We start from the raw sequence: 22,906 nt of genomic DNA, 5'->3' as shown, positions 1-22,906 counted from the left end.
AGCCTGGCCCCACCTAACAACTGAACTCTTGCTCCTGTGATTTTGGGAACCCTGTGCTTCAGGGTGCACATTTCATTCCCCTGTCTTAAATCCCTGACCTTATAGAGAGCATTCTAGTGGGGAGAGGGAGGCATTACGAAGTGCATAATACAAACACGTGGTGTAGCTCATGGGAGGATGGGAAGTGGTGCAGGAGGTAGAGCAGCCTTTGGAGATGGGGGTCAAGGCTGTGGGAGAACTGGGCTGTCATTTTAAATTGGGTCGTGGGGGGACTTCCCTGGTGGCCCAGTGGTTAAGAATCCTTCCAATGCAGGGGACGCGGGTTCAATCACTGGTCGGGGAACTAAGATCCCACATGCCATGGGGCAGCTAAGCCTGGGTGCCACAACTACTGAGCCCACGCGCTGTAACTAGAAAGAAGCCTGCACGCTGTAACGAAAACCAGACGCAGGCAAAAAAAAAAAAAAATCGGCATGGGTTGCGCCTCCTTGAGGACATGGTACCTGAGCAAAGACTTAAAGGAGGCGAGGCGGAGGGAGCAGCCTGTGGTGCACTGTGGCTGCAGCCAAGTTGGGGGAAGGTGAGTGGAGGGCACAGGGCGCAGTCCCAAGGGCCTCTCTAAGAGCTTTGGCTCAATTCTGAGTGAAATGAGTGTGATGTGACAATTGTTTTCAGAGGATTATACTGGATGCTGTGTTGATAGCAGAGCGTAGGGCAGCAGGGTAGGGATTGGGCGTCTGGTGGAGTTGGCGGTGGCAGGGGAGAGGGGAGCAGGGGCCTCGCCTGGGTGCCTCTAGGGTGGGAGTGTGCAGAGCCCGTGGCCAGCCCTGCACCCTCCAGCATAACCACACCCCAGGTAGGTAGGGGTCTGGCGTGTCCCTGCCTCCATGCTCTGCCGCGAAACCAGGTCACAGGTCTGGTGGTGTTAATAGGCCCGAGCATCAGGCAGGAACCTCCTCTGAAAACAGCAGATGAGCTTGGGCGCCCACCTGGCACCTGCGCTTCCCCAGCGCCCCCTTCTTGCCCCCTGCTCCATGCCACGACCCATCAAGAGCGGCAGTGTTTGCTCTGTGCTGTTTCCAGAACACTCCCATGATCTCGGTTAATTAAGGCCTTTCCCTGAGTGAGGGTCCTGGCAAGTTAGGTGTGGGCCAAGGGCACAGAGAGGAGGAGGCCACCCTAAGGTGCTGCTGTGCGCTTGGAGCTAGAGTTTCAGAGGCCAGGCCGCAGGCGGGGCCCCATCTTGGCTCAGCCGAGGAGTGCAGACTCCCCAGGTCTCCTTCAGCGTCAGCTGGCATCCTTGGGCCCTGCTTCCCTGAGGACAGGAGCTGGCCTGGGCTGTGCTCGCGGCTGCCCGCACCTGCTCAGAAGAACGTGCACAGGTAAGCTGAGCACCACATCTGCCTCAACCAGTGATGGAGGCTTTCCTGGCACCGTCACTGTGCGGTGACTTCTTCCTCGACCGCTGGGCATGTGTCAGGAATATGTACTCATTATGATATGTTTGGAAAATCCGAAAAAGTAAAACAAACAAAAAAATAAAAAGATTCAAAAAGCTCCTTTGCCCATAGACGGTCATGGAGAAACCGTCTTGACCAGACTTGACATTTACGCTCTGTGCTGTCTCTGTGTTAACACAGCTCTGTTCATGTAACTCTTCCTGATATGAGGGTCTGTCTAATGGCAGCAGAACATGCATCTTCCCGGTGGGCGTGCCAAGTTTCTCTTGGGGAAAATAAAAAAAGCACCACAGACCGGGCAGCCTATAAACAACAGACATTGATTTCTCCCAGTGCGGAGGCCGGATGTCTGAGGTCAGGGGGCCAGCAGGGGCGGGTGAGGCCCTCTTCCTGGCTGCAGACTTCTGTGTCCTCACGTGGAGGAAGGGGCAAGGGAGCTCTGTGGGGTCTCTTGTCAGGGGGACTCCACCTTCATGACCGAAGCACTCCCAAAGGCCCCACCTCATAACACCCTCACATTGGGCATTAGGATTTCAACACATACATATACATTTGGGGGACACAGACATTCAGACTAGAGCAACTTCCGTGTTTCATTTTTTTCTTAATTAAAAAATCACTGAAGTTGGGACCTCTCTGGTGGCTAAGTGGTTAAGACTCCGCACTCCCAATGCAGGGGGCCCAGGTTCGATCCCTGGTCAGGGAACTAGATCCCACATGCTTGCTGCAACTAAGAGTTCACATGCCACAAGTAAGGAGCCCTCGAGCTGCAACGAAGACCTGGCTCAACCAAATAAATATTTTAAAAAATCACAGTGAGGACTTCCCTGGTGGTGCAGTGGTTAAGAATCCACCTGCTCATGCAGGGGACACGGGTTCATTTCCTGGTCCGGGAGGATCCCACATGCCATGGAGCAACTAAGCCCATGTGCCGCAACTACTGAGCCCGCATGCTGCAACTACTGAAGCCCACACGCCTAGAGCCCGTGCTCTGCAACAAGAGAAGCCACCACAATGAGAAGCCCGCGCACCACAATGAAGAGTAGCCCCTGCTCTCTGCAACTAGAGAAAGCCTGCGTGCAGCAACGAAGACCCAACACAGCCAAAAAAAAAAAAAAAAAAAAACCAGTGATGTTATGCAACTAGATATGCAACTAGAGATTATTGTACTAAGTGAAGTAAGTCAGACAAAGACAAATACCATATGCTATCACATGTTTGGAATCTAAAATGCATACGATACAAATGAACATATCTACGAAACAGACTCACACGGAGAAGACTTGTGGTTGCGAAGGGGGTGGGGGAGGGAAGGACTGGGAGTTTGGGATGAACAGATGCAAAGTAGTATATGTAGAATGGATAAACAACAAGGTCCTACTGTATAGCACAGGGAACTATATTCAGTATCCTGTGATAAACCGTAATGGAAAAGAGTATGAAAAAGAATATATATATGTATAACTGAATCACTTTGCTGTACACAAGAAATTAGCACAACATTGTAAATCAACTATACTTCAAAAAAATTTTTTTAAATCATTGATGTCAATAGTAAACGGTAGAAAGATTTTATATTAAAACTATTTAGAAGTAGGAACAGAGGAGGCAGAATGTGACCACTTTCCACGTTGAATCATTCCATGTGTAGACTTTTGTGTTGGCTTCTTTTACTTAACACAGTGTTGTAAAAATAGAATGTGATCATTTTAGGGGCTTCCCTGGTGGCACAGTGGTTAAGAATTCTCCTGCCAATGCAGGGGACACAGGTTCGAGCCCTGGTCCAGGAAGATCCCACATGCCACGGAGCAACTAAGCCCGTGCGCCACAACTACTGAGCCTGTAATGCCACAGCTACTGAAGCCTGCTTGCCTAGATCCCGTGCTCCACAACAAGAGAAGCCACCGCAATGAGAAGCCCACGTGCCACAACGAAGAGTAGCCCCTGCTCTCCACAACTAGAGAAAGCCCGCGCGCAGCAACGAAGACCCAACGCAGCCAAAAATAAAGGGGTTTTTTAAAAGAAAAGAATGTGATCATTTTAAAGCCCTTGGTATTATGTCCCTAACGACCCAAAGCACGACCTCGAGCGCCCCCTACAGGCCAGGCGCTGTCGACCAGGCCCCAGCCAAGCGCAGAGAAGGTACAGGTGGAACCACCAGGTGCAGGCCCTCTGCCGGGCACGTGTTAACTCATTAACTCACAGGCACGAAGCCGCTCCGCCTCACGGGTGACGAAGCGCAGAGAGGTTTGCGTCTTGCCCAACGACACACAGCTGATGGGGGAGCTGGCAGTCCGTTCTCCGCCAGCCTTCCCTCCCCACCTGTCCTTAGTCCGCCGACTCTGTGGGCGTGCGAACCTGGTGGCAGGACAGGCTCTTGGTGCTGGCTCCCGTGCCCTGAGCGGCTGCTGGCCCCAGAGTGAGGACACACGTTTAGGGTCGAGGGCCACGGGCTCGGGGGCGTCTGTTTTGCCGGTTACCGCAGCAAAGTTGGGCCAGTGCAACCAGGAACGGAGACCTGGGGTCCGAGCCCGGCCAACGTGCCCCAGCAGGTGCTCCGAGCTCTGCTGCCACGGAGTGTCCCCGTGGCCGCGACGCCGTGGCTCTAAGTCACGTGCCTGGCAGGAACGCACACACCCCCCTTCCCGAGGGAGCCTCCCATCATCCTCGGTTGTCCTGGCAGGCAGGGGTGCTTTTCCGACTTGAGGCTGGGAGTCCCGCGAGTCAGCACCAGGATTTGCACACCCTTTTGCCCACCAGGCGGCAGAGACCCCCTTGTCCTTGTGCTCCTGGCGGGGGCTGTCTGGCTCTGTCTCCCCAGCCCTGTGGGTGTGTCCACCCTGCTGGTCCACGCCCCGGAGGGTCAGCAGACTCTGGGAGGGCCCCGCGCCCCTCGAAGTCACCGTGTCTACAAGCACTATCTGCTTCCATCTCCACCCTCGGGGGGTCCCGGCCAGCAAGTGGGGGTGTAGAGCTCTGCTCGCTCACCTGCTCCCCTCCCCCTCCCCCAGAAGGCACCGGCTGCGCCTTTTAAGTCACTGGTCAGGAACGTCAGGACCAGAACATCATCTCCATCCTCGGGAGGCTGGAGGTGGTGGCCCTGACGGCGCTGCCCCTCCCACAGCGGCTGTGGGGCAGCCCTTCCCCCCGCTTCCCCAGCTGCTCAACCAGGAGAGGGTCGCAGAGCCCTGCCTCGGCCCTCGGAGGAGCTCGTGACAGCTCTGATACTGCAAACTCTGGGTTGTTCATTTGTGAGCCCTCATGCTTCTGTCTCAAGGAGGGACACACGGGCAAACAGTGACACAAGGCGTACAGGTGGTAAGTGGCTTTCATGAGACGCAGAAGATGGGCAGCAGGCTGTTCCCGGGACTGTTGGCTCCTGGGGCTGGACAGAGCCAGGGGATGAAGGCCACCAGCCTCCAGGCCGCTCACAGGATTCTGGCCTCACCGTGGGTACGGGGAGGCAGACATGATCCAGCTTGAGACGGTCCCTCCAACTGCGGGGCACAGGCTTGCAGGCCAGCAGTGGTGGCCCTTCTCACCTGCGTCGGGAGTGGCTAACTTTTCTCTAAAGGGCCAGAGAGTATTTTAGCTTTTCAGGTCATAATGATTGTCAGTTCTGCCATCATAGCTCAGAAACAGCCAGAGACATCTAAACCAATGGGCATGATCATGTTCCAATAAAAATGCCCTGTGGACACTGAGATTTTAAGTTCATGTCACAAAATTTGTTTCAACCATTTAAAACCCATTCTCAGCTCCAGGGCCATACAAAACCAGGTAGGGGGTGGGCGGTGGCTGTAAGTGCTACACCTCCCTGTGTGCCTGCAGGGCTCCCTCAGGCTGCAGAGGGACCATCCACCTTCACCTGCGGTCAGTCTCTACCCCAGACCTGGACTTGAGGGCAGGGGCCAGCCCAATCCACCTTTGTCCCCAGGCAAGAACAAGACCTTGCACAGATGTTTGCACCTGGAAAATTACAACTGTGTTGACCTTATTTAGATCTCTGTGGAAACTCTTGATGCTGGAGAATTTTCTCTCTTCTGTGGGCCTCTAAAGCCTCGCCTCAAAGCCTGGATGTGCCCCAAATGCATCATTCATTCATTCAACAAACATTTCCCAGGCTCTGAGTGCAAGCCACACACACAAGGGGACACAGGGATGTGAAAACCCACCTGGGCTCTGCACACACACCCCATGTTATTTGTGAAGCTTCCAGAATGCTCAAAATGTCATAAATCAAAGCTTAATCTGATAATTGAGACAAAAAGCAATTTCAGGTCAAAATTAGGGGTTTAATTTATTGTCTCCAAAAGAGAAATCCAAAGTATTTTAATATCTACTCTGGAATAGTTCTGGAAATTCTGTTTTCTGGCCATGTTGGGCGTCTTGAGGGATCTAGTTCCCCAAAGATTGAACCTGGCCCCGCACACAGTGAAAGCTGGGTCCTAACCAGTGGACCGCCCGGGAATTCCCAGAAATTCTTAAAATGAGTTTAGTGTTACATTTACTGAAGCCCCAAATTGGGAAATATAGCTTGAAAGTAGAGCAGAATAGTCCAGAACGCGCACTACCCGGCAGGCAGCCCTCTCCTCTCCCTCCCTGCAAAGCGACCAGCACACATGACGTGCACAGATGCTTTTCCTGTGCTCTGGGATCTCAAACCTGTGCAGCAGTTTGAACTCACAATGTCTCGCCAGGTGACACATGAATACTACACATCTTTTTCACATGGACTCAGCTAAGAAAGGACTCCTCACCCTGTACTTCTGCAGTCGATATTCTAGACTGGAATGCGGAGCTTGAGATGTATTCCTATTGAATTCTTGGTTGTATTGGGACATTTAAGTGAACAAAGCACACTAAGAACAGAGAGGAAAAATAATCCCTCAAAAGCTGGAGGCATGACGTTTTTACCCAAGTAAACGAGGGAGGACTGCCACTCGATCAGAGGCAACCCGCAAACAAATGGGCCAGCTGTGTTCCAAGAACCTTTATTTGGTCACACTGAAATCTGATTTCAATATAATTTTCAAATGTCACAAAATAGTCTTTCCCCCCCCCCCCCAACCATTTAAAAATGTAAAAACCATCCTTAGCTCTTGGCCTGTTAAAAGGTAAACAGGTACATTAAAATCCTGAAGTTGATTCGAGCAAACATGGATCGGGAGCAGCACCAAGCCGAAGTGGTTAGGAGTCCTGCCAACAGGGGACTCGGAAGCAAAGCCAGGAAGCTGTCAGATTGGCTACAGCTGAAGCAGCTGCCTTACTCCTTGGCTGTTTGTGATTAAGTTTCCTGGACATGAGTGCATTTACAGGACTGACTCTGGCTCAGGTTTTGTGGGCTGTGTAGGTCCCAGGCTTTACAGCTACCCGGCCCAGTGGCCTCAGGCTGATCACCAGGCCTCACAGATGTGGGCACAGGTCCGCATTTGGCCCAAGGGCCACACAGTCAGCCAGCCCCTGACTTAGGACCATGTTGATCCAGAAAGAATCCAGGTGCTGAAACAGATTTAAGGCTGGTCCCTCTGGCCTTTTTGGCCAGCCTGCAAGTGCTGTCAGGGGAAAACAGAAGCATCCTGCCCAGTGCAGAACCTGGAGTCCAGAGGCCTTCCACCCCTTTGTCCATCATTACCAGGAAGCGGCCAGGAGACAATTCCCTTGTGGGGACGGTGCACCCAGTGACAAACAGCCTTCCTAGAGCCAGAAGGCGAGAGCATGGGGCCTCGGGAGGCCCTTCCAGCACATGATGGCACCAGGAGCCAGTGGAGGGCACGTGTGGCATGTGCACCGGGACCTTGACTCTTGTCCCATCCTTGGGTGGCTCACAAAGCCTAAGATACAGCCCACTCACATGTGCCCACCCTGTCCGGCTCTGACGGCAGTGACCACCTGGTTGAGCACAGCAGCCGAGGCGGGGACATAATCTCTGTTCATAATCTCTGCACAGTCTGTAAAAGTCCCTGACCTCTTGCACTGACCCTTCAGACACAAGTTCTGGGTAGAGCAGGGGACGGCGGGGGAGATGGGGTTACAGCTGCTGCAAGGGGCACAATGACTGCATGGCGTCCTCCGCCCAGGGCGGGAACACCCCCGAAGATGCAGGTTGGGGGACGATCCTCATCCCCAGAGACAGCACCGCAACCTGAGAACATGTCACACCTTGTGTCAGGCGAACTGGCAGGTCAGGCTGAGCTGCTGCGGGGTTGAGTCCCTGTCCGCGTGCTGAGAACGGAAACTCACGTGAACTCGGCCACCCTGAGCTCCACTGTTCCCAGCCCCACCAGGCCCTCCAGTACCCACGGAGCGGCACTGTTTCCCCTGATACAAACCCATAGGCTGATTTTGACCCGCGTCGCACAAGGCGATCTGGGCTTCAACCAACCAGTGTGATGGTGACCCCAGTCGTGTTGCAATAAATCCTGAAGTGACCTATGTCCCTCAGGGTCACCTGTCCATGCATGGGAGAAATGGCCTCTCTGTGGCAGGCTGCCCTTGGCCTGTGATTATTGGCAATGGCACCAAAGATCGGCAGGTCTCAGGGGGGTGGTCCTGGGTGGCAGCCTCTGCAAATGACACTCCTGGTCCCGAGTCACCGCTGCCGAGTCCAGGGCCCCAAGCAGGTCTGGACTCAATGCTACACGTCAGCCTCAGCCTGTGGCTCACAGGCCTTGATGAGATGCTCTGTGAGCCGCTCCGCAGCCCCAGCCTGTCAGTCAGGTTAACCAGAAGGGTGGGCGGAGTGGTGATCTCCCCTGCACGTTCTTTCCGCCCGTGCCAAGAAGGTCAAGGGTCCTGACCACTCTACCCTGGCCGTTTCTCCAGGCTGGGCTGGCAAAGAAAACCCGGGGAGGAGGTGATGTGGGTGGAGCGGGCTCGCTCACGCGCACCCGGTGCTCGGCACCCGCGGGGCCCTCTGCCCTGGGACCTGTGGGGCCCATATGACCACACCGACATGCTGATCCTGGTGAGCAGGCATCTCCACCTTCCTCAGGCCTGTGAGAAGGCACGGGCTCGTGTGTCTACTTGCAGACCCCCATTTTGGCAGTCCCTGTGGCTGGAGTTTTGAGGACGTCTGGCCAGCAGCCGCCAACAACACACATCCCAGCCTCTGGTGGTGTTCTCGGGACTGAGGCGAGGCTCCTGCAGTGCTGAGGGCCAGGCTGGGAATCCCAGTGAGGGCTGCGCGTCTGATTCTCGTAACCGAAGCAGCTGGGCTCTGGAAGTAGGGTGGGCCAGTGACACTGTCCCCGGGCCCAGGCACTGCTGCTGGAGCCAGTTCCTCCCCAAAGAGGCCCTGCCGGGGGAGTCAGGTGAGGGGGACCCGGCCGCGCCGCCTGGGGCCCCGCGGACACAAGTGAGCATATCTTGCTGCTGAAGCCAGTCTGAGTACCTGATGCTTAAGGAAGACGTCCTGGGTAACTTCTTTCAACCCACTCGTCTGGCGGGGCTCACGGGGCTTTTCTTATGCCTCTTCCTTGTCCGCAGGACCTGGGGTCTTCCCTCTATGAACTCAAACGCTACACACGTGCACCTTGATGTGAGGGACACGGGCTTTACTGAAGGTCAAAGGTGCCAGAAAATAAACATACACCTCAGGTGAATCTGGATGCTCCCTCTCCTAAGAGAGCAATTCTGAATCTTTCACAACATTCTAAATCGTCAGGATAAATGATCCCATAAAAAATAAGTTAAGGCTGTAAGGTTATTCACATTTATACACATTCGTAAAGGTGAGTGGTCTATCCCATGTGAATTTTCTGATGCTGAGTAAGCCTTGAGCTCCTATTAAAAGCTTTGCCACATTCATTACATTTATAAGGTTTCTCTCCAGTGTGAATTCTCTGGTGTATAATTAGATGCGAACGCCATCTGAATATTTTTTCACATTCATTACATTTATGAAGTTTCTTTACAGTATTAACTTTCTTACGGCTCACGTGGGTAGAAGCTTCCAGAGTATTCCCATACTCGTGGTACCACTGGGCTCGAGTGTGGATCCTCTGGTGCTCAATGAGGTACGAGCTCCGGCTGAAGGCTTTCCCACACTCGCTGCATCCATAGGGCTTCACCCCAGCGTGAATGATCTGGTGCTGGAAAAGGGTGGAGTTCTGACTGAAGGCTTTCCCACATTCACTGCACTTATAGGGCCTCTCCCCCGTGTGCACCCGCTGGTGTATCGTAAGCTGTGTGCTCATGCTGAAGGCTTTTCCACATTCGAGGCACTCGTAGGGCTTCTCCCCTTTATGGATCCTCTGATGGTAAATGAGGCTCGAGCTCTGGCTGAAGGCCTTCCCACAGTCACTGCACTCATAGGGCTTCTCTCCGGTGTGAATTCTCTGATGCTGAATTAGGTGTGAGCCCTGGACAAAGCCTTTCCCACACTCATCACACTTAAATGGTTTTTCTCCAGTGTGAGTTCTCTGGTGGCGAATAAGCCGTGAGCTGCAACCAAAGGCCTTTGAACACTTGTTGCATTTATAAGGTTTCTCTCCGGTATGTGTCAGCTGATGCTGACTAAGGCGGGAGACCCACCGGAAAGCCTTCCCACACTCGTCACACTTAAACGGTTTCTCAGTAGCGTGCAACCTCTGATGTGCAACCAGGCTGGGACTATCTGGGGTTCTCGGGAGCTGAAGTTTCTCCCCAGCGTGCATCCGCTGGTGCTGAGCTAGGGTTGAGCTCTGGCTGAAGGCCTTCCCACACTCCTGGCATGGGTAGGGCCTCTCTCCCGTGTGGGTCCTCTGGTGCCTGGCCAGCTGAGACTGCTGGCTGAAGGCCTTCCCACACTCCCGGCAGCCATAGGGCCTCTCTCCCGTGTGGACCCTCTGATGGTGGATGAGGCTAGAGCTCTGACCAAAGGCTTTTCCACATTCTTCACACCTGTAGGGCTTCTCCCCAGTGTGAATCCTTTGATGCTGAATGAGTTTCGAGCTCAGACGAAAGGCCTTCCCACACTCGGTGCATTTAAACGGCTTCTCTCCAGTATGGATCCTCTGATGCTGAGTAAGCTGTGAGCACAACCTGAAGACCTTCCCACACTCCTCACACTCATATGGCTTCTCTCCACGCAAGGTACTCAGATGTCTCCCCTGTAAGCAATCAGGTAATTTTTTTTGGCACTCTTGGCAGCTGTTAGGTCTCTTCTGTGTATTAATTTCCTGATGCAGAGCGACATCTGAAGTAGATCGGAAACTCCTGCCACAGATGTCACATCTTCGCAAGGACCCCTGACTTTGATCACGTCGACAACCCAGGCGGCCACCGCTCCCCCGCTCGCCACACCCCTGGGCCTCGTCCTCGGCGAAGGTCTCCCTGGGAGCCGCAGTCCCTGTGTTCAAGCAGTTTTTCTGGAAGAGGGAGGTTGGCTGACTCTCCGAACAGACCTCGGGATCAGAGGCGTCTCCAAAGCCAGGACTCTGGGGAAAGTCCTGGGATGGGGTTTTGACCATGACCACATGGGATTCTGATTTTAGACGGTCAATGTCTTCACAGGCCTGCTCACTCTCGGTCCCGATTGTAGAATCTGAAATGAACAGGAAGTAAACTGCTACTTATCCCATGTGCTCAGAGAAAGGACAAAGACTGGAGGATGGGGCAGGGGTACAGACCACCCCTGGGACTGAGCCCCCTCGCAGGACAGTCTGCGTTGAGCACATGGAAAGACGCTACAAGAAGTCAATGCCTTTGACAGTTCTCAAAATCTGGTTTCATTCATACTTCATTTTATGCACTCATTCAGTTACAGTGTACTTGGCAGAGTGCGAAGAGCTACCCTCCTACGTGGGGGAAAGGTCCTCCCACGTGGAACTAGCACGAGGAAAAATCCACAAAGAAGCAAAGTGAGCTCGATAGGGTGGGAGGTTTAGTGAGAGGCAGGGCTAGGCTGAGAGGTCAGAGGCTCCTGGTTGCAGAGGACGTAGAGTGAGGAGGAAAGAGGGACTGAAAACTGTGAATAAAGGGATGTTGGATACCAAGAAAAATGAGGTGCAAGAGCTGCTGAGGGGTACACGGGTGGTGAGCCCAAGAGGACTGGGCCTCCGGCTGTCCACTGGGTGGGGTTCTGAGAAGGACCCCGGGCCTGAACTCTGTGGCATCCAGCTGCCGCCAAGCCACGCTCTCTGATGCACACCTGGCCATGTCCCTTGCTAGTCTGCCCCTCAGCTTCCAGGTGGCCACACCCACTGGTCATACAGACTCCTCCTTCCTGTGGGTTTCTGGCGGGTCCACCTACGCTGCCTGCCCTCCATATGGAGGTTTGGAGTGATATGGCCACCAGCCAAGGAATACCTGGGCCACCAGAAACTAGAATAGGCAGGAAGGATCCTCCCCTACAGGTTTCAGAGAGGACACGACCCTGCCCGTACCTTGATTTTGGACATCTGGCCTCCAGAACTGAGAAACAGTAAATCTCTGCTGTTTTAAGTCTCCAGTTCGTGGTGCTTCGTTACAGCAGCCCCAGGACACTAACACAGCCCTAGAGCCTTATCTGAGAGGCTGGGGTCACCCAGGGCCCCAAGAAGTTCCAGAGGGAGCACTGGCGGAGGGAGGGGACAGCTGCTCAGAGCCACACTTAGTGCTCCCCTTAGAGCCACATGTGTGTACCTGCGCTCAGTAAGACTATTAGTAAAATTACAGGGGCTTCCCCGGTGGTGCAGTGGTTCTGCCAATGCAGGGGACAGGGGTTCGAGCCCTGGTCTGGGAAGATCCTACATGCCGCGGAGCGACTAAGCCCGTGTGCCACAACTACTGAGCCTGCGCTCTAGAGCCCATGAGCCACAACTACTGAAGCCTGCGCCCCACAACTACTGAGCCCACGCGCCTAGAGCCCGTGCTCCGCAACAAAAGAAGCCACTGCAATGAGAAGCCCGTGCACCGCGATGAAGAGTAGCCCCTGCTTGCCACAACTAGAGAAAGCCCGCACGCAGCAACAAAGATGCAACACAGCCCCCACCTCAAAAAAAAAAACATTACAAACTGAACAAACTGTGGTTCAAAAACAAACTGTTTTTGCCATAATGCGCAGGTGTTTTGTGCCCTTGCTTTTCTGTAGTTCAGTCTCTTCTGAGGCTGCCCCACCACCAGTCTAAACTTCCGGGCCCACCCCATGGCATTCCCAGGCAGCCCAGCAAGCCCACGTAGGTGGCACCTGGGGTCTGCCTCCAGCCTCCCGCCCGCAGCCCTCTCACCCTGTGCCTAGAAGCCTCACCTGCCTCGGAGGTCCTGGCTGCCTCTCTCCCCTCCGCTCCTTGCAGGTCGAGGACCCATGGCTCCTGCCCCTGTTCCAGCCGGGAGATCAGCTCAGGCTTGAAGACCAGGAATCCTGCTGTGGAGGCAGCAGAGGAGGAGATGGCATTGGTGTGGCTGGGAGTGCAGCTCAGCCCTCCCTGGTTCCCAGGAGTGAAGGGCTGGGGGCTACTGGGGCACAGGGGCCCTCTCTGTCCAGGTCTGTCACCTCCTGAGGCTGGACACAGAGGAACTCCTGGACTCCCAGCCTGTCCCTGTCTCCATCCACACAGGGCCAGGATCCCCAGGGAGCCCTGTCACCCGAATCTGCCTAGCACAGGCCAGCTCTAGCCCAGGGGTAGAGAAGCCAGGCACTGCCAGCACTTCCCTCAGTCCCTCAGTTCTGAGGGCAAGGACACTCCAAGAGGTTGACGTGGTTAAAAAACAAGACAAACAACAACAACAACAAATCAACAAACAAAATGGATTTTAAATCAGAAAGTGTGAGGACTTCCCTGGCAGTCCAGTGGTTAAGACTCCACGCTTCCAATGCAGGGGGCACGGGTTTGATTTCTTGGTCTGGGAACTAAGATCCCACATGCCGTGCGGTGCCGCCAAAAAATAAAATAAAATAAATTAAAAAAAAAAAATCAGGTGTGAAGTTCAATGGTCACCCAGCAGCCCCAGCCTCGAGTCCTCATACAAAGCCCTGGGGGGCCTCGGCAGAGGGGTGGAGAGCTGCGGGCACCCACCTGGCACCTGCCTTCTGGGGCCGCCAGCCCCCATGCTGTGGGCCAGCCGTGTGATGTGCTCCCAGCCCATCCAAGGGCTGGCCAAGCCCTCTGGCTGGAGCACACCTCAGGTTTCCAGCTGTGTGGGTGGAGAAGGGCAGGCAGAGAGAGCCTAGGTCGAAGGCTCAGGTGATGGCAGGACCCCCACAGTCAACATGAAGCAGGTGTTCTTGCCAAGCACATGTGCAACGCTCACAGAGAAACATCCCTGGGCCAGTCAGGAAGGGGGTCAGGCAGAGGCCACAGAATAATACCACAGACCGCGCCTGATCTAAATGGAACTGGACATGACAGCCATCACAACAAGTAGCTCAAAACTATTAGCTATCTGAAAACTAAATAATGAATTACTAAGTGGTATCTACTATAAGTAAATTGTATTTACTGTAAGTCAAAATTTGTAGGGCGCAGCTGAAGCAGTACTTACAGATAAAATTTCACATTTTTAAATATGTTGACCAGAAACAAGAATGATTGGGGGCTTCCCTTGTGGCGCAGTGGTTAAGAATCCACCTGCCAGTGCATGGGACACAGGTTCGAGCCCTGGTCCGGGAAGATCCCACATGCCGTGGAGCAACTAAGCCCGTGTGCTGCAACTACTCAGCCTGTGCTCTAGAGCCCGAGAGCCACAACTACTGAGCCTGTGTGCCACAACTACTGAAGCCCGCACGCCTAGAGCCGTGCTCCATAACAAGAGAAGCCACCGCAGTGAGAAGCCCATGCACCGCAACAAAGGGTAGCCCCATTCGCCGCAGCTAGAGAAATCCCGCGTGCAGCAACAAAGACCCAATGCAGCCAGAAATAAAATTAAAATTAAAATAAAATAAATAAAATAAAATAATAAATTTATTAAAAAAAAGAAACAAGAATGATAAACACAGAAGAGGTAAATACTAAATTCAAAGAGTTGCAAACAAAACAACACAGCAAACACAAATAAATAAAAAGGGAGAAAGTAACAAAAGTGGGCAAGATTCAATGAAAGAGCACCCCCTCCCAAAAAAAACCCCAAAAGCTGGTTCTTCAAAAAGATAAAAAGAATAGTCTTGTAGCAAAACCAATCACATGGACTTCCCTTGTGGTCCAGTGGGTAAGACTCCGCGCTCCCAATGCAGGGGGCCCGGGTTCCATTCCTGGTGGGGGAACTAGATCCCGCATGCATGACACACCTAAGAAGTCCACATGCCGCAACTAAGAGTCCACATGCCACAACGAAAAGATCCTGTGTGCTGCAACGAAGACCCAGTGCAGCCAGCATAAATAAAAAAATATTTTTTAAAAAATCACAGTCAACACAGTGAAAAGATGCTGCCAAAAAATAAAACAAATAAGGGAAACAAACATAATAGAGATTAAAAATAAAGAGTATTACGAACAAATACATGCTAAAAAAATTGCAAATCTGAATGAGTAGATCTATCTGTACAAAAACTAGAAATGACAAAATTGGCACAGGGGAAAATCCGTAAGCTTGATAGACCATGAGGCATTAAGAAAATGTAAATTCTAGCATGGACATATATACACTACCAAATGTAAAATAGATAGCTAGTGGGAAGCAGCCGCATAGCACAGGGAGATCAGCTCGGTGCTTTGTGACCACCTAGAAGGGTGGGGTAGGGAGGGTGGGAGGGAGAGAGATGCAAGAGGGAAGACACATGGGAACATATGTATATGTATAACTGATTCACTTTGTTATTAAGCAGAAACTAACACACCATTGTAAAGCAATTATACGCCAATAAAGATGTTTAAAAAAAAAAAAAGAAAAAAAAAAGTAAGTTCTAGTCAAAGACCTTCCTTCCCCAAGCGCCCAAGGCCCAGGTGGTTTTACAGGTGAGTTCAACCAAAAACTCGAAGGTTCAATTAATTCCATCTATATAAATTCTTCCAGAAATTAAAAAAGACAGCAAAAGCTTCCCAGCTCATTTTATGAAACTTATATGCAAAAAATACCAAACTATATAATGACAATTCACCAAAAAAGAAAAAACAAACAAACAAAAAACAATACAAGTCCATTTGGCTTAGGAACAGGGATGTAAAAGTCCAAAATACAATACTGACTACCTGAGTCCAAAAGGTTATCAGAATGTATATGTAAATATCATGACTTAAGTAGGGTTTATTCCAGGAATATAAGGAAATATGCCAACGTAATTTATTAGACTAACAGGCTAAGGAAAAAAAAACATATGGACATCTCAATTAATGTAGGAAAAGAATTTGAAATTCGACATGCTCATTTATGATTAAAAACAAAATTCTTGTACTTCCCCGGTGGTCCAGTGGTTAAGAATCCGCCTGCCAATGCAGTGAACATGGGTTTTATCCCTGCTCCGGGAAGATCCCACATGCCGCGGGGCAACTAAGCCGGTGCACCACAACTACTGAGTCTGCACTCTAGAGCCTGTGAACCACAACTACCGAAGCCCGCGCGCCTAGAGCCTGTGCTCCACACAACAGAAGCCACTGCAACGAGAAGCCCGCCCACCACAACAAAGAGTATCCACGCTCGCCGCAACTAGAGAAAGCCCGCACGCACAGCAACGCAGCCAAAAAAAAAAAAAAACAGAACACCAAAACTCTTCAGCCAACTTCTGTCTTTAGTTACATGCATTCCCTTTAAAATCAGAACAAAACAAGCATGCTCTCAGCACTCCTAACAGCACGGGTGCTCTGGCCATTGCTAAAGATCAGGACACATGGGGGCCAGGAGGGAAAACACCAAGCTTTCACTTGCAGGCCCCTCCTTAGAACATGATACCAGAACTAGCAGGGAGTCCAATGAAGTGGCCAAATACAAGGTCTATCCTCCAAAATCAAGAGCATTTCTCTATAGCAGCAATAATCAGCTAGAAATATAACATAACAATGATACATTCACAAAACAACCTACACTGTGGAGGAAATGCCCACACTCTAATAATGTCTGCAGAGGTAAGTAGATAAATGGAGACACAGCGCATGGTCTTGAGTGGGAACAGTTAACAGAAAGGTGCCAGTTCTCCTCACACTATCTACAAATTCAAACCACTCCCCTATAAAAATTCCAGTGCAATTTTCAAGGAACTCAAACTTATTCTAAACTTACATGAAAGAACTACTCTATTAGCCGTAAGTAAGTGAAATTTTAAAAAGAATAAAAAGCGAGAGCTGCCCCACCAGGTATTAACATGCCACAGGCCAAAGCAATAAAAAATAATACCAGTAACAGAACAACCTAACAAAAAGCAGAGAGCTGGCCCATAACAGACCAGAGCTCAGAAACACACCATCACACATACGAAAAAGGCAGCTCCACAAATCAACTGGAAAGGATGGATTGTTTAGTGCTGGGGAAATGGCTCAGTGTGTGGACAAAGATAAAAAAGGATTATTGGGACTTCCCTGGTGGTGCAGTGGTTAAGAATCCGCCTGCCAATGTAGGGGACACGGGTTCAAGCCCTGGTCCGGGAAGATCCCACATGCCACGGAGCAACTAAGCCTGTGCGCCACAACTACTGAGCCTGCGCTCTAGAGCCCGCGAGCCACAACTACTGAGCCCGCGCGCCTAGAGCCCGTGCTCCGCAACAAGAGAAGCCACTGCAACGAAGAGTAGCCCCCACTCGCCGCAACTAGAGAAAGCCCACATGCAGCAATGAAGACCCAACGCAGCCAAAAATAAATAAATAAATAAAATTTAAAAAAAAAAAAAGGATTCTTACTTAACTCCGCACACAAAAGTTGAGCCCAGGTCTAAATGAGAAAGATGAACTATAAAATCCACATGAGAAAATGCAGGCCATCCCCATGGCCTTGGAGTAGAAAAGAACTTTTATATAAAACTTCAGAAGTACAACTCATAACGCAAAAACTGATCGATTTAATTACATTAGAATCTCACCTCACAAAGCTAACAAACAGGAGAGAATGGGGAAGATACTCACAAGGCACAACACCTGTGCAGTACTGTCTCATTTGATGGATCCTAAGATGCACTTAAAGAGCACATTCAGGTCTCTGAATGTGGGTCACATCTGGGACGTGCTGTCCTTAGCCGGGTGGCGCTGTGACCTGCCATGGAGCCTGTGCACATGTGGGCTGGGCCACAGCTGCTCACATCGCAGTGGCCTCAGCTGAGTAACCAGCACTGTGGTAAACACTGCTCTTTGCACCAAGTGACCGTATAGCAGAAGGCCAGGGAGAAAAAGCAGTGGGGTTCTTTTGAGACTGGAGAAGCAGACTTTCGCCAGGGCAGTGACTGCAAATCAGTCACTGGCAAATCAGCAACCATGTGCACACCACGCCTGAGATAGGAGGATGGGCACAGTGCAGGAGTCGTGTGGTTCATCACTGAGATCCAGCAGGAAGAATGGCTGCCCCACACGGGGCAAGAAAACGAAAACCCAGCAACACTTAAGAAAGGCAGCACCACTCAGGCTCTCCATGGCCCACAGGACGCCAGCAGGTCAAAGAGTGGACACAGAAACCAATTCACCAGAGGATGGGAGGGGACAGAGCAGCACCCAAGCCAACTCACTCCACGTGTCTCTCCCTTTCTATTTCAGTGATGCACACTTAATCTTGACTAAATGTGTCTGAGAGCACTCTTAAAAGGTATAAAATAAAAAACTGAAGGGATGGGCTTCCCTGGTGGCGCAGTGGTTGAGAATGCACCTGCCAATGCTGGGGACACGGGTTCGATCCCTGGTCCGGGAAGATCCCACATGCCGCGGAGCAACTAAGCTCGTGTGCCACAACTACTGAGCCTGTGCTCTAGAGCCCGTGAGCCACAACTACTGAGCCTGCGTGCCGCAACTACTGAAGCCCACGCACCTAGAGCCCGTACTCCACGATGAGAAGCCACTGCAATGAGAAGCCCGTGCACCACAACGAAGAGTAGCCCCCGCTCGCCACAACTAGAGAAAGCCCGCGTGCAGCAACGAAGACCCAACGCAGCCAAAAATAAATAAATAAATAAATAAAATTAAAAAAAAAAAAGGGCCTCCCTGGTGGCGCAGTGGTTAAGAATCTGCCTGCCAATGCAGGGCACACGGGTTCAAGCCCTGGTCTGGGAAGATCCCACATGCCGTGGAGCAACTAAGCCCATGTGCCACAACTACTGAGCCTGTGCTCTAGAGCCTGCGAGCCACAACCACTGAGCTCGTGTGCCACAACTACTGAAGCCCGTGCACCTAGAGCCCGTGCTCCGCAACAAGAGAAGCCACGGCGATGAGGAGCCCACGCACCGCAACAAAGAGTAGCCCCCGCTTGCTGCAACTAGAGAAAGCCTGCGAGCAGCAACGAAGACCCAACACAGCCAAAAATAAATAAATTTATTGAAAAAAACTGAAAGGATAAGAAAACATTGTGTGGCAGTATAAACAACAGCGTTCTACCTCGTAATGGTACGTAAAACAATGATGTGTTTTATGATGTATAGCATCTTAGACTCAATGAAATCAAATGCAAGAAATAACAAACACATCCAAATCAATAAGGCCCAGTGACCCCAGCAGAAAACTGGCCAAGGCTCTGAGCACTTTATGGAAGATACCTGGCTCTTCCCAACTCTAATAAGACTTGAAAGATGCTCCAGGTCAGCAGTCATCAGAGAAATGGGAGCTCAAATCACGACAGGCTCACTGCGTGCTCCTTTACGTGGAAACACACGAGAAAGCTGGGCCTGTGGGCTGGCCAGGACTGAAGGGGACAGGCCTGGTCCAGCAGGCTGAGAGGCCCTTGGCTGACCACGCTGCCGTGTCTAGCCCACTTCTGGTCCCCCAGCCCAATGCTCTCTCGGGGTCCCAGGCACTCAAGTGTGATGGGGCTGGAGACCACATGGGGCCAGCGCAGCAGGGGTCACACACCCCTTTCACAAGGGTGCAGTCCACGTCACAGGGCGCGTGACACAACAACACAGAGACAGACATGAAATGCACTGGGGTGCCTGCCTGTGGTGGTGGGGGATGGGAGAGGAAGACAGGGCAGGGCAGGAGGGCCGCAGGGAGCCCTGACAGTCTCCACGGAGTGGCACCTGCAGCATCGCTGCCACCCTGGCTTTGGCTATACAACCATCCCCTTGGATCCTATGAGCCAATAGCTTCTCTTCTGCTGTTTAAGCTATTTCAAATTGGATTCTATTTCTCACAAGTTAATCTATTCACTCAGGCAAAAAGGAAACTTCATCAGCTCCCAGAAGTCCACCTACACTGTGAGAATTAAATCACGTGACGTGTGCAAACCTGGGAGCCTGCCTGGCTCACTATGACCCCTCCTGGGGTTAGCTTCTGACCCACAAGGACTCACAGGCCCAAGGCCCCTGTTTAGCCCATGAGAGCTTGACCACAGGGCCTCCGTATCCACAGCCTATAACAGAGGCCTGGGGACTTCCCTGGTGGCGCAGTGGTTAAGAATCCCCCGCCAACGCATGGGACACGGGTTCGAGCCCTGGTCCTGGAAGATCCCACATGCCACGGAGCAACTAAGCCCGTGTGCCACAGCTACTGAGCCTGCGCTCCAGAGCCCACAAGCCACAACTACTGAGCCTGTGTGCCACAACTACTGAAGCCTGCACGCCTAGAGCCCATGCTCCGCAACAAAAGAAGCCACCACGATGAGAAGCCCGCATACAGCAACGAAGACTGAATACAACCAAAATTAAATAGAATAAATCAATAAATAAAGAAATATATATAATAGAGGCCTGGCTAGGTGGGTGCTGACCGATGACGCAGGGAGTAAGGGTGTCCAGATGAAGCCTCACCTAGTCCGGCCACACTGCTGTGGTTCTCGAGCATCACCTCCTTGTAGAGGGCCCTCTGGCCAGGGTCCAGACACTGCCATTCCTCCCGTGAGAAGTGCACAGCCACATCACCAAACGTCACAGCCTCCTGAAAGGACACACACCAGTCCCCCAGGGACCCCTGGGTGTCTCAGGCACATGGACCACAAGGTTGGGTGAGACAGTCACCAGGCCCCTTTGGCTCTAAAATCAACGGGAGGAGGGAATTCCCTGGCGGTCCTGTGGTTAGGACTCCGCACTTCCACTGCAGGGGGCATAGGTTAGATCCCTGGTCAGGGAACTAAGATCCTGCAAGCCACGCAGTGTGGCAAAAAAAAAAAAAAATAATAAAAGAAAAGAAAATCAAGGGGAGAGACAGTATGGAGAAGGGGGAGGGACCCAGACTATGGTGATATACAACCCTCCCCCGAGAGCCTCAGGCAGGGACCAGTCTGGGCAGGGGTTTGCTCACTACCTTGGCAATGGGCATGCCTGAGACTGGCAAGGGCCACAGTGTGGGGCCGAGGGAGGGTCTAGGTCCAGGTCCAGTGGGCAGGGGGGGTGCCTAAAGGAGGAGGAAGGGGCCCTCACAGGACGAGGGAGTGAACGGGTGAAGTCAGACTCCTACCATGCGGCTGGGTGGGTGGGGATCCACGTGTCCCGGCCGAGAGACCTGCTGGAAGTTACGAAAAGGTCAGAGATCAGTATCCTGGAGGCCCCAACCCCTGACTTGCAGGCTAATCGAGGGGCGTGGTACTACGTTCTCCGATCCTTTACCTCCAACCCCAGGTGTTCTCTGGCAGGGACTTGGGGCGGGGCCAAAGTCGCCATGGCACCTGAGTACCTGCCCCCCGAAGCTCCATTCATCTTTCAGTGTGTGTAGTATGTATGAATCACTCCACAAACATGTAATGGGTGGTTGCCACGGGTGCCAGGTGCTCAACCAAGCAATGGGGATACAGTAATGAACAGTACACAAAGACTTTGCCTTCACGGAGCAGTCTACTGGAGAAAAGAGTTAAATGACCACACAAACAAATGCAAAATTACAGCTGTGATAATAGCACCGAAGCACAAGAAACTCTGAAAGCACGTAAACTAGGAAATTCTGACTTAGTCTGATGGGTCACTTCCCCTAGGTGCTAACTTGGCCAAGGTAATAGAGGCGGGGAGGGCACTGCAGGCAGCAGGAGCAACGTGTGCAAAGGGCATGAGGCAGGAAAAACCGGGGCTGAATGAGCCTGTGGGGCCGCAAGAGGAAGCATGATGCGACTGGAGGCTCGAATAGACAGGAATCGGAAGGAAGGACTGCAGGGACAAGAGGAGTGGACACAGGGCCCCACCCCAACCCCAGTACATAAACTTGGCCCCTCCCCAGGCATCTCTCTGGGAGGTCAGAATGAGAATCGGGCTTCCTAGGGGAGCTTTTGGCTCTCCAATCGGCTTGAGGGCCGAAGCCCCAGGCCGTCAGGACACCAAGGCTAAGGCAGCAGTGACCACTGTCAGGTGGGTCCCCACCTGGGCCTGGCCAGTGCTGGATCCTGGGTCCCCTGTAGAGAACCGCAGGCCCTGAGCGGCAGCCAGAATTCAGAGAAGATACATATCCTACTCCCCCAAGGTACAGCCCCTTTTGCCACCCTCACTAAGTCTAGGTCTTCGACGGGCAGTGAGGGAGGGAAAAAGAGGGCCCTAGAGGAAGATGATTATGCAGGTAGGAGAAACAAGGATGCCCCTGGAGCTGGCCTAGAACCAGCGGGAAGGTTACGAGGCTGCCGCGAGGCCGGATCTGCGGGACTCCCCCTCCCGCCTCCCACCTCTGCTGGCCAAGACGGCCGAGGGTAGACCACCGCCCCGCCAGGCGCCCACGGGCTCTGAGAGCCGCCCGCGCCACCCGCGCTTCCCCGCGGAGAGGCAGGGGGAGCGCGGGGCCTGCAGAGTCGGAGGCGGGAGGACGCTGGGGCTGGTAGGCGGCCTCTCCGCCCGAGGGCGAAGAGCACGTGTGCCGCCCCGACACTAATCCGCGCGGGTTACACCGACTCACCCTCCCCGGGGCCGCTCGAGGACCCACCCGCGGGACGACGCCGGAAATGGGCCTCGGCCGCCCGCGGCCGCTCTGCCCCGCAGACTTCCGGCCGTTCTGGGCGGTTCGGAGGCTCGGCCAACTCGGTGGTTCCCAGCCGGCCCCCGCCCCCGCCTCGGAGCCGGTGAACTGGCGGGGCCAGATCGCTGGGGAAAGGATGGAGTCCGGAGAGGGCGGGGCGGAGTCCGGTAAAGGGCGGGGTCACAGTACGGGGAGGGCGGAGCCGGGGCCCAGGAAAGGTGTGGGTCTGGGCCCGGTGTCTCTTGGCCTGGGGGCGGGGAGCGGACCCGGGCGAAGCGGGCGGAGAGCCTGAAGTCCGCCCGGGACGATCCCGCGCACCTCCGGTCACCAGTCCGAGGGCGCTGGTCCCCGCACTGGTTCTATGTGCTGGTTTTTCCATAGCAGAACGCACCCGCTGGGCACCCGTTCCAGGCCCCAGGACTACGGAGACACCCCCACCCAGGCCGTGCCCGGGGTGGAGGGGGTACGGGGTTGGGGGGAACGGCCAGCTGGGGGCGCAGAGGAGCCGTGTGCAAAGAGCAGGTGTTCTGCACCTGGTGGGGCAGGTGGTCCAGGCCGAGGT

The 22,906-nt window shown here is 53.1% G+C and overlaps 1 protein-coding gene across 6 annotated transcripts; it reads right to left on the bottom strand.

Moving 5' to 3' along the window:
• Window positions 1-6,438: 6,438 nt before the first annotated feature.
• On the bottom strand, window positions 6,439-22,365 carry ZNF7 (zinc finger protein 7). Of its 6 annotated transcripts, none has more exons than XM_059901527.1 (5): window positions 22,312-22,365; window positions 20,872-20,919; window positions 20,226-20,352; window positions 12,670-12,786; window positions 6,439-10,986 (listed from the first exon to the last, which is right to left on the bottom strand). In XM_059901527.1, the coding sequence occupies exons 2-5, from the start codon at window positions 20,872-20,874 to the stop codon at window positions 9,203-9,205; spliced, it is 2,031 nt and encodes a 676-aa protein (XP_059757510.1). In that variant the 5' UTR covers window positions 20,875-20,919; window positions 22,312-22,365; the 3' UTR covers window positions 6,439-9,202. The 6 variants fall into 6 exon arrangements, with proteins under 6 accessions (XP_059757510.1, XP_059757508.1, XP_059757509.1 ...); XM_059901525.1 differs by having other exon boundaries at window positions 22,285-22,343; XM_059901526.1 differs by having other exon boundaries at window positions 20,872-20,916; window positions 22,285-22,341.
• Window positions 22,366-22,906: the final 541 nt, after the last annotated feature.

Source organism: Balaenoptera ricei, chromosome 17 (genome assembly GCF_028023285.1).
Source record: "Balaenoptera ricei isolate mBalRic1 chromosome 17, mBalRic1.hap2, whole genome shotgun sequence".
NCBI classification, from domain to species: Eukaryota; Metazoa; Chordata; class Mammalia; order Artiodactyla; family Balaenopteridae; genus Balaenoptera; species Balaenoptera ricei.
This window is presented reverse-complemented; position numbering and strand designations above follow the sequence as displayed.

What these genes read in the sequence shown, in the direction of transcription:
- ZNF7 (XM_059901522.1), bottom strand. Translation starts at nt 21,110, where the DNA reads ATGAATGGAGCTTCGGGGGGCAGGTACTCAGGTGCCATGGCGACTTTG. An exon ending in CCCACCCACCCAGCCGCATG is followed by an intron (nt 20,353 to 20,871) that starts GTAGGAGTCTGA and finishes GTGTCCTTTCAG; the next exon opens with GAGGCTGTGACGTTTGGTGA. An exon ending in CAGCAGTGTGGCCGGACTAG is followed by an intron (nt 12,787 to 20,225) that starts GTGAGGCTTCAT and finishes CTGCCTCCACAG; the next exon opens with CAGGATTCCTGGTCTTCAAG.